Source organism: Cheilinus undulatus, linkage group 1, assembly GCF_018320785.1.
Source record: "Cheilinus undulatus linkage group 1, ASM1832078v1, whole genome shotgun sequence".
Lineage (NCBI taxonomy): Eukaryota > Metazoa > Chordata > Actinopteri > Labriformes > Labridae > Cheilinus > Cheilinus undulatus.
Genome location: NC_054865.1, coordinates 50,354,371 through 50,365,171, shown reverse-complemented (window position 1 = coordinate 50,365,171; position 10,801 = coordinate 50,354,371). Strand labels below are relative to the sequence as shown.

The following is a 10,801-nucleotide window of genomic DNA, read 5'->3' as shown; positions in this document are numbered from 1 at the left end:
CACACCTCATTGTTAATCAAGTCTCCCTGCCACCTTGACCAGGAAACAACACCAAAATGCTAGCCGCCTCACCTAGGGAATAACAGAAATGCAAATGTATAGTGTTAATTGAATATCTTCTCATTGACATCCTGAACCCCATGTCACCAGATGTTGTCTTGTGACTCTCCTTTGATCCTATGAATCTTTTTGATTAGCCTTTTGTTACACCCAAACCTGCATAAAACCCCCTCTCAAACCTGCCCAGGGCAGAGAGAACCTTGCCAGGCATGCTGAGTTTCTCCTTTCCACTACGCAGTGAATGAAGCTCACTTAAACCAGCCACAGAATTTGGACCTTAATTATTCTTCTACACTGGGTACCACAGACAGGACTCCACTACAGTAGTCCAGCCAGGAGGTGACGAATGCACGGACGAGGCCACAGCCACAGAGTCTAAGAAATGGTCTCAATCTTGAATAATTTTTTAGGCTGATTTGGTCTCAGATTTGGTGTGAGACTAGAAGGGCAGGGTGAAGTCCAGGATAATGCTCAGGTTATGGACCAGTCTTAATTATGACAGCATCTTTAAATGAGGCCTTAGTCTTCAGTTTGAAATTATTTTTAGTTTTAGTCACATTTTAATCTTGGTAGATTAAGTCAACAAAAACTCAAAAACCTTGTAGTCCAGTTTTAGTCAGGACATTTTAGTCTTTACTTTTACTCACATTTGTTCTCTTTGAACTAATTAAATAAGCCAGATTATAAATTAATATAAATGTACACATTCATATAAATGCACTATCAATTTTTTAACTAATTGAAATACACTGATGAAAATGCTGACATACCTTACATGCACAGGAGAAATATCATGGATTTTAAACATCCAAGATTCCAGCACCAACATTTTACTCTCATTTCAGTCTAGTTTTTATCAGCAAAGATCTATTTTTAGCTTCTCTTAAGCCTACTTTAGACCAAGGTATTGCAACGTGATAAGACCGTTTTAGACTTCTCTGGTGACAACTGCAGCTGTCTGAGTCCCAGCTCAAATTAGGCCATCTATAACCTGGCACGCCAGATGGATGTGTTTCACACATCCATCTGGTAAACCACTCATAGACAGTGACTGGGAAGGGCAGAGCCTTTGAAAAAAAAAACTTGGAAGGTGATTGGATAAACGTTCTGTCTGTCATATCTTTACGGGCCAATCGGAGCAACAAAATACTGACATAGCTGCTACCAAGCTGCTCCACTACCAAAGGAGTAAACTCCATAGAGAACTGCATAACGCTTACCACAGTGACTGCAGACATGTCAGTGCACCACTTTTGTTGTTTTTGAACAGAAAACTCAATGCTGTTCTTTGTTCTTCTTTTAACGAAGAAATATCATCAAGTTCTGATAAAACTGGCGCTTTAGCAGCATCCAGGCTAATCTCTTCCGCCATAACGGCACCGGCCTCTTGTTGCTGCTTGCTTACGCCACGACTCCGCCGCACCCAAAAGTACTGCCTCTCGTCGCTGATTGGTCCTCTCACTTTCTAACCGTGCCCAAACCGTTCAGACGGGAGCTTTGTAAGATGGATTCATCAGTGAGAAACATGGAAATGGGCATGTCCATCTGCTCTGCAATGTTAGGCCATCTAATGATTGCCTGAAATTCAGTTGGTCCTGCACAGACAGATGGTTTCAGGATGTTGCAGCAGATAAATTTGGAATGGGAATTACAGTTCTCATTTTGAAAGACTAAACACACACACACACACAATAAAATAGTAGTTCAAAGAAGTATTGAATTATCCAGCAGGACCAGATAATTTAGAGCCTTACTTTTAAAGACTAGCTGCTGGTGTTATTGCTGAGCCATTAATGTGTCATATTAACCTGTCTTTGGTCTCAAACAAAATTCCACTTTTTTGGAATTCTGCGTTGGTGCTTCTTCTGTTAAAAGGACACCCCACACTTCTAAAAATTATAGATCAATTTCAAAACTTATCATCTTAGTTAAGATGCTTGAATCTCTTGTGAGTGCCCAACATAAAAAGTATTGCACAACATTTAATGTGATTATAAATCTGGTTTTATAAAAAGCAGAGTAAAACTACTGCTTCCTTTAAAGTAGTCAGTGATTTTATTTAGTCCTTGGACAATATGGAACACCGTGCTGCTTTTTATTGGCTTGTCAGGTCATCTTGAATGATAGACTGTGCTATATGGGTCTGTCCAAACAGGTTTGACAGTTATTTTTCAAACAGAACGGCATATGTGCAGGCTGAAAGCTTTACTTTAGATATCTTTAAGTTAAAAGTGTCTTGCCTCAGAGCTCAGTCTTTGGATCGCTGTTACACTAAATTCTTTATCAACAGCATCTGTCGAAATGTACCAAACGCAAATGTTCATTTATATGCTGATGACTTGTCATTTATTGCTCCGTTCCAACACAGCTTTTAACTCAACTCGGGTAAAAATTTGCTCAAGTAAAAGTACAGATTTAAAAATGTACTAAAAAGTAAACTAGGAGTACCCAAATCTACTTAATTACAGTACTTTGAGTAAATGCAATTAGTTACTTTCCACCTCTGCATGTCTGTGTGATTTCATTCATGTGAAAAGTGGTGAAAACTACAGTCTTCAGACTGTGACTTAATCACAAGATTTACTTTTATCTTTCCCCAAAGTTTATCTCTAACTAGGCAGAAGCATGTTGCTCATGCAGGAATCTGCTACAGGAAAATTTATGTTTTGGGGAGCTTGCCTTTTTAAATTATTTTAAAAGTGGATTAAATGTGTCGGGGAAGATGCATCAAGTTCTAGATGTTTAAACAGTTGACTTTCTGCTCTGTGATTATATTTTTAATGCTACAGTTCTGTGGCTCTGTAGATTATGTTGCTGCCAGAACACTTCTAAATTAAAACCCTAAACTCAATTAAGTTCTTCCTGGTTAAATACAGTCAAACAACATAAAATAAAATGTTCAGTTAAATAGATGGTTTATTAAGTTAGTATAAACAAAGCTAGCTAGAATACTTTGCATCTCTAAGTTCCCCATGTAAACAATGCAGTTTCTTCTTCTTGTTATTCCCATGCGCTTAACAAACAGCGTTCTGGTTCGCGACAGCCACCACCTGGTGGTTGCACCGCATTACAACAAGGCTGTTCTGAATATCATGTGAAATTGAGACAATCACTCAGTGTTTTATGGGGGAAAAACCTGTTAGATTATCTTAATTTGCCTTTGCAGCTCTCCTTTCAACATGCTAATCCTGATCCTATGTTGTGGTGTGACAGGGGAGCAGACTTGACCATTGCAGACCTGCTGTAGATTCATGTAGGCGGTTTGTGGAGCCTGCAGTTATCCAGAGAGGCGGCACCGGAAAATGCTCAAACTCTGCCTGACCTTTCCCTCGGGCAGCAGCAGATCAGTTCAGATATATAATCGATACTTAAATTTGGCTGTTTTGATCATTCGGGGAGGCTCGTGGTCTTTCAGAGGTAAAATGATAGCTTTAGCAGGGTGGAGAAACCGGCAGCTGATACGCGTGAGAGACGTTAAGGCATGGATCGGAAATGTCAAGAAGTTGGCAGAGCTAGCGTTACGTCATCCGGCAAGAATTTCAAAATAAAGCTTTTATGACACTACATTAATCACAAACGTAAAAAAAGAAAAAAAAAAAGAATAACAAGTGAGAGGAAGAAGAAACGTCACTGGAAAAACCACAGAGGTGGAAAAGATGCAGTAACTCCGGTTACAATTTAGTTAACTGAAAGTAAAAGTACTGGTCTATTAATCTACTCACATAAAAGTAAAATGTATTTCATTTAAAGTTAATTTAAGTACTAAGTAGTGAGTAACTACTGAATATGAATAGTATTTCTCTGGCTCTTTTGTGAGATTGTTTCTTTCAGCCCTATTGATAATTTATTTTAAGTGTTTGATGTTTTATATGTACTTTTAGCTGTATTGTTTTTATTTTTAAATTTGTATTACTGTTTTTAAATACACTGCAAGAAAGCCGATAAGAAACGTATTTTGTTTCTTCTGTGTATATAAATACCCAGTGAAATGACAATAAAGTGAATCATGAATCTTTAATCTTGCATGGGCTTTGGAATACAACCAGAAATTATTGTCTGTCAACAAAGTTGCCCGTACGATGCTAGTTAAAGCTGTATCATGAAAAGAAGAGGCCATATTTGAAAATGATTCAGGAATGCGTTCTCTGGGTCAAAGCTAATTTCAGTCAGACAGCCGACAAGCCAACCAACCAACCATCCAACTAACAACAAATTAACCAACCAACCATCCAAATATAATCTAGACGGTCGTGGTACAAAAAAATTCACCCCGCGTACAGTGGGAGCACAATAAGACACCAGCTAATGAGACACGTTTGGTGTTTTGAACCAGGCTGTAAACCAGTTTATTTGGTGTGTCAAAACCGGCTGTTTGACATGTGTGCAGACGGGACTTCCGATGTTCCTGCAGCCAGCCTCAAGTGGACATTGGCAGTATTGCAATTTTTTGCACTTCCGCATTGGCTTAATTTTTCAGGACTGGAGGTTGCCGCTTGGTGCCAATGTAGCTAAATTAGCAATGAGACTTCCATTTATCTGGCCCGTGCTAACATGCTGATGACGCTATCTACAGTAAGCTACATTTGCTTTTAGAATATTTTAATGCAAAACAAGCTTGTTCCTGTAAGCAGACTGTTAACGCTGCTTTAATATACATTATGTAAATAGATTTTCAGTTCAGGTTTTTTATCTATTGATTTTTGGTATTCTAACCTAACACAACAGAAAATTTAATCTAATTTTACTTTGAAAGTTTTAGTGTGTAGTTCCGTTCACAGTAACGGTCTGCGAGAAGAGGCGTCCAAGAGCAAGATAGCTCTCGCTTTGCAAGGTTAACTATTTTTGGATTTAATTTAATATTTATGCAAATACCTTCAGGGCCACCGTAGTTGGCCATGCTCTCTTCGTAAACACAGAGCTCTATTTTATTTTGAAACCGGAAGCTGTCGTCAGTTCTGTGTCTGGTGTCTTCACGTTGAAGCTGCGAGTCTCATGGCAGCTTGTCCTCAAACTCAGACCCGTCAGAAAACTCCGCGCAGCTTTTGGCTTCACTGTAACCCGATTCTACTTCCGCGACGTCGTTACCGTGAGACAGCGGATAATTCAAGGACTGGTGAAGGGTTAAAATGTCTGTATTGCTGCTCTCTTCATACAACTTTACTCTGTCCAGCGAAGCGACCACACCCTCCGAGCTTCCTCATACTGACGCGGGAGCGCGCAGCACCACTTTGAATCCCTGGGAATAACGGCTCCTCTTTTGGCTTAATTTACGCGGAGACTAGAGCTGTTCAGAGACCTCTGACTGGTTATGGAGATAAAAAACGAGTCTCTACGGAGGATATGCCGGGCCACACACTCTCTAGTCTCGAGTTAAGACGCCTAGGAGGAGGGCGCACGGAAGGACGACGCATATGGAGTCTAAGCGACTTCTGGCTTCTAACCCAGGGCTGAGTTTGAAAAAGAAGAGGTTGAAAGTGGAAACTCGGCCTTTCCTGTTGGATTTAACCTCGACAGACTCATGAAACGATGGTGCTGAAGGGAAACGGTCGTCTTCCTGCTGTCCAGGAGAGCTGCCCGGGTGGTGTCCCCTTTCTAATCGGCATGAGGCGGCCACAGTCCGTGGAAACAAGTGGGACAAGACATGGGTGCTGCTGCTTCAGGCTACTTCATGTTTCCAAGCGAGTGGACATAAAATGACATCCTGTTGATTTATTTAAAAAAGAGACTGAAATTATCTTCTAGTAAATGTCGAGGTTATATTTTCGTAGCTAGCCCTAAAAACGTCAAAGTACGTCTTATTTTAGAAATATCACAGAAGAATGAGCAAATATAATGACGTGGAAATGCGATAAGAGGAAAATTAGTTTTTGAAATCAATTTGATTAACCTTACTGTGCACTTTGTCTCCATATGAGACATCGTGGTAGCACTGCAGTTTTCTAAATTCACTACCTGGGAGGTTTTCAAGATTCAAGGTTAACTTTTGTGAGAATTTGACAGGCTCTTCTTCCATGCTGCAGTCAGAGACACATTTATCATCATTTACATTGAATATAGAATATTAACAATACGTGTACTGAAGCAGCTTGGTTGCAGCAGAGCAGTGTCAAACATTTAAAATATTGACTTTTGGATGTAGTGGGCATTTAAGTTAAACCTTCAAGATAACAGCAAGTGTCTTAAGCAGTTGTTTGATTTCAAATCGAAACTTGACCAATAACGGGGGCAGATAAAGAGGAATATGTCCAGTCAAAGTTATTGTGACATATTCATTTGGATGTGACAGTAATGCAGTGATGAGGTTTTGCTCTTTCTTCATGTTTACAGAGAGATTATGTGACAACATTTAATGGATAGCCGATTATCTGAAGGATTATAAGGAAGACTGTTTGGCCAGTTGATATTTAAGAGTTGACTTGGAAACAATACAATGCATTGTGCAGCAGCAGAAAACTATAAATAACCTCCCCAGATCACCCCTCCTTATTATGGCTAGTGGTGGTTCTGGCAAATCTGCAAGTGAGGGATCACCCAGCATACCCAGCGGCAGTTTGCAGCACCGGAAGCGCCTCTCCTCCATCTGTGACAACTGTAAGGCCAAGATGCAGCTGGTGGCCGACCTCCTCCTGCTGTCCAGCGAGACCAGGCCGGTCATGACGTCTGAAGGCGTGGCAGTGGCGGACACCTTCGACCAATGCCGCGACACGGTCATAGCGAGGACTAAAGAGCTCTCCATTCTCACTCATGACATCCAGAGCCAGCTCAACATGGGCCGCTTCACCGAGGTGGGAGACCGTCTCCTGGAGATGGCTGACTTGGTGGTGTCTCTGACGGAGTGCTCGGCTCACGCTGCGTACCTGGCGGCCGTGGAGACCCCCGGCTCTCAGCCCTGCCTGCCGGGTCTGGTGGATCGCTACAAGGTTACCCGCTGCCGGCACGAAGTGGAGCAGAGCTGCAGCGTCCTCCGAATCACGCCCCTGCCAGACCTGACCCCCCAGCTCCTCCTGGAGCTGTCCCAGAACATCTCCACCAACCTGAAGAATCTGACGGACATCTCGTCTCTCGCCAGCGAGCGGTCCAGAGATCGCTTTGCGAAGGAGCAGTTCAAACTCAGCGTCAAGAGCATGAGCACAAGCGGCACGGCCTTTCTGGCGTGCGTCAAAGAGGTGAAAACGCAGCCCAGCGAGCTGACCAGGAACCGCTGCGTGCTCTTCAGTGCCGCTCTGGTCCAGGCTGTGAACGCCCTGGTCGGGTTTGCCACAGAGCCTCCATTCCTGGGAAGAGCTGCGAGTATCTCCAGTGAAGGGAAGGGGGTACAGACTGCAGTGTTAGGGGGGGCCATGAGTGTGGTGTCAGCCTGCGTCCTACTAACTCAGGGCCTAAGGGACGTCGCACAGCACCCGGAGAGCAGCTCCAAGATGGCTGACTACCGTGAGCGCCTTCGTAATTCTGCCTGTGCTGTGTCGGACGGCTGCACTCTGCTCACGCAGGCACTCAGAGAACGCTCGTCTCCAAGGACTCTGCCGCCAGTCAACTCTCATTCTGTGAATTAGTTTAGGACGAGGCGTCTCACGCTCCACGCCCCTCTGTCCTACTCTGACGTACCAAAGAGACTCACCTGGGTTATCCCGGTTCATCAGGTTTAAAGACGAGTAACATCCGAAGAAGGCTGTCTGTGTCTGTTCATGTGGCTGAAGTGTGGTAGAACTAGGGATGCACGATATTGGGCTTTTCCGAACACAATTTCACCAGAAGTGATAGATTTTTTTTTGCTTAGTTGTGTTTGTGAGAATCTAGATTTAGAAAAATGAAAATCTTGAGTTCAGGCAACGTGTTTGGGGCACCACCTGCATAAATACAAACATGCAGTAAAGGGCCACATCTGACTATGAGGCGTCTCCCTCACATTATAACTGGGCAGTCTGCTCTGTATATCTGCTGACCATTTAAGCATTTTTATTTTCTTTATATAAAAAAGATTACCTCCTGGAATCATTATAATATTAAACAATAAGGCACTACTTTTTACAATTTTTTTTCAAATTTAAAGAAAAAAATTCTGGCCCTGATTGTCTTCCGTCCTCTTCTTATTTGCTGTTTTCTTTTTATGTCCATCCTTAAAACCCTGTAATGTGTGGCAGCAAATGTTAATTTTTCCATAATGATGATATAGCGATTTATTGTGCAGTCCTGAGTAAAAATTGTGCCTTTTTGAGGGAGCTTTCACTTTAAAAATTAAAATTAGTTCTCCCAATTAAACAACAAGTTTTCATGGTGGATCCCCAAGATAATCCTGTTTGAAGTAACACACAAAAACTGATCCTCTAAAGCATTGGTTCCCAACCTGTGGTCTGGGCATCCCTAGGGTGGACGCCAAAGATCTCAGGGCCCTGTCTGCTCTGACATCAAAATAGACATGCATATGTTTTGTAAAAATCATGATTGGTAACACAGTGAACAATGGGCCATCCTAAAGATGAAAAATCTCAACGTATCAGTTCAAGTTTGACAAAAGAATAAAGTTTAGATTTTTGAGGAAAAACTAATTTTTTAAGATGATAAAATTGTATATTAACAAGAAACCAAACTCAAAAGTTCAGAGTCTTAAAAATGTGGAAATCTGACATCATAAACTCAAAATGTGAAGTTTTTAATGTAATAAATTTACAACATTGTACCGTCAGAAAGTTACAAGAAACCAAGCTGAAACAGAGCTGGGATAGTCCCATTTCCCTGAAATGTCTCTTCTGAGTCCACATGGTAATGGTGATGATTCTGGACTTCACAGGGACCCCCTTACTGATCAGCCCCAGTAAAATTATACTCTGATATGGCTCTCATCTTAAGGATTTGTACAAGGAAATTTGGCTTCATCTAGTTGGATTTTCTTCAAAGCAGTTGGCTATTTTTGACTTAATAATCTCAAAAAGACTTTAACGTAGATCTATGACTTTTGAAACTTGAAAGCATTTCTTAGACACAAGTAGGGGTGGGCCCTAGGAAAAAAGGTTGGGAAACACTTCCACAGGTGTGTTCCTCACTTTAGTATTCATAAAGCTCCCCTTCTTTTATTTTAGAAAGCTGAACCTCAAAGACCCGCATGAAAAATGATGCATTGATGTCAGAAAACTTCCCTGATTTTAATTTTTTCATTGATAAACATTGAGAAGTAGGTCAGCATGATTAATTAATCAAGGGTGAAAATGTGATTAAAAAATGCATGCTGATTAATCGCACTCTGATGCTATCACATAACCGGCTAAAATAGCTTTGTAACATTGAATGGAACACAAAAATTATTTGTGCTCTTACTTTTTTTTAGAATTTTATGGATAAAATCCATCTTCTACAGATTAACACCACTCTAGATTAACTTGTGTACAATCTGTCGTCAGTCTCCACTTCTTCTGTTTCAAATGCTAGTAGAAAATTTTGATGCCATCCAGACACGTCTTTTCTTTTATGTTACTAATGTTCTTAAATCTACCAGTAATGCAGTCTTTCTAAAAATATGTGATTAAATGCAGTTACTTAATTACAAAGCTTGTAATTAATAAGATATTTTTTATTGACTGACAGCACTAGTTATAGCAGGATTTTATGTTTTTATGTGTGCAAATTTAATTTTGACAACCTCAGAGCAGACCGAGCCTTGAGTCCCCTCCGAGATCTTGAGCGTACTTTCTGATGGGTCCCTGACCCCAGGTTTGGAACCAATCAAATAAACTGCAAAAATTCAAACTAGGACTAAGGACAGAGTTCTGCATTTTTCAAAAGCTGAAAATCAGTTACACTTTAGCTTATTGGTGCTGCTGTTGAGTCTTTTTGGTTGTGTGGCGTAACGCCACTTAATCATGTAAGAAGCTCAGAGCTCATCAGCATTGTACGCCAAAAGTGGTGCTTTGAACCGTCTGCTTAAAAAAAGAGGTTGGCATGTTCCTTTAACACTGGCTTTATCTGCTGTGGGACAGTTTTTCTCCTCACTCTTGGATCAACCATGAAAATTCTCCTAAACTTTGTAGAAAGTCCTGTTGGTTAAAAATCTAATGTTGGAATTAGCAGAATAAACGTTACTTAGCTCACTTTGTGAGCTCGACAGGTGTATTGTGAGATGTTCAAGGTCAGTCTGGAAAAATAACTGTTAGGAGAGTGTGAATAAAAAGTCATCATGTGTTAAAGTAGAGACAACAGTGGACACTTGAAGAAATTCAATTAAAATATTGTTCTGCTTCCACAGACTAAATGCTTCTATATAAAAATGATGCCCTGTTCAGTTGATATATCCACAGTACATTTCAGTTCATTTTTCCACACCTGCCTGTACTGACATTTTGCCGACAATATCGTGCATCCCTACTAAAAACAGCCTCCTTGGGGTTTGATGTCGCGCTGGATGCGAGTCTCCCAACCACCTCAGCCGTCTGACCCCGTCCTGGGCTCACCTGACGGACCGCAGACGCCTTCAAACCTGAAACGTTTACCTCAGTTTTGTTGTTTGGTGAAAGCGCCAGCCTCCGTGATGGATGTAGCCCCGCTGTGTGAACCTCTGATTGGCCGACCTGCTCGGTTACACGTGCTTGTGAGATTTGATCGAGTGATCCGAGTGTCTCAATGCTTGTTTTTTTTTTTCTCATTGTGTGAAATCTAAATTTGTAAAAGCTGCTGTGAGTGTGTGCCATAGGTTTTTACACTATTTACCAGACTTACCCTAGTATTTGAAAGTGTTTTGAACATGCATGTA

At 41.3% G+C, this 10,801-nt stretch overlaps 1 protein-coding gene across 1 annotated transcript; it reads left to right on the top strand.

Annotated features, from left to right (window-relative positions):
• The first annotated feature begins 5,032 nt into the window (after positions 1-5,032).
• tlnrd1 (talin rod domain containing 1) lies at positions 5,033-10,801 on the top strand. The gene has a single exon (XM_041787914.1). The coding sequence runs from the start codon at positions 6,549-6,551 to the stop codon at positions 7,611-7,613; it is 1,065 nt and encodes a 354-aa protein (XP_041643848.1). The 5' UTR covers positions 5,033-6,548; the 3' UTR covers positions 7,614-10,801.

What these genes read in the sequence shown, in the direction of transcription:
- tlnrd1 (XM_041787914.1), top strand. Translation starts at nt 6,549, where the DNA reads ATGGCTAGTGGTGGTTCTGGCAAATCTGCAAGTGAGGGATCACCCAGC.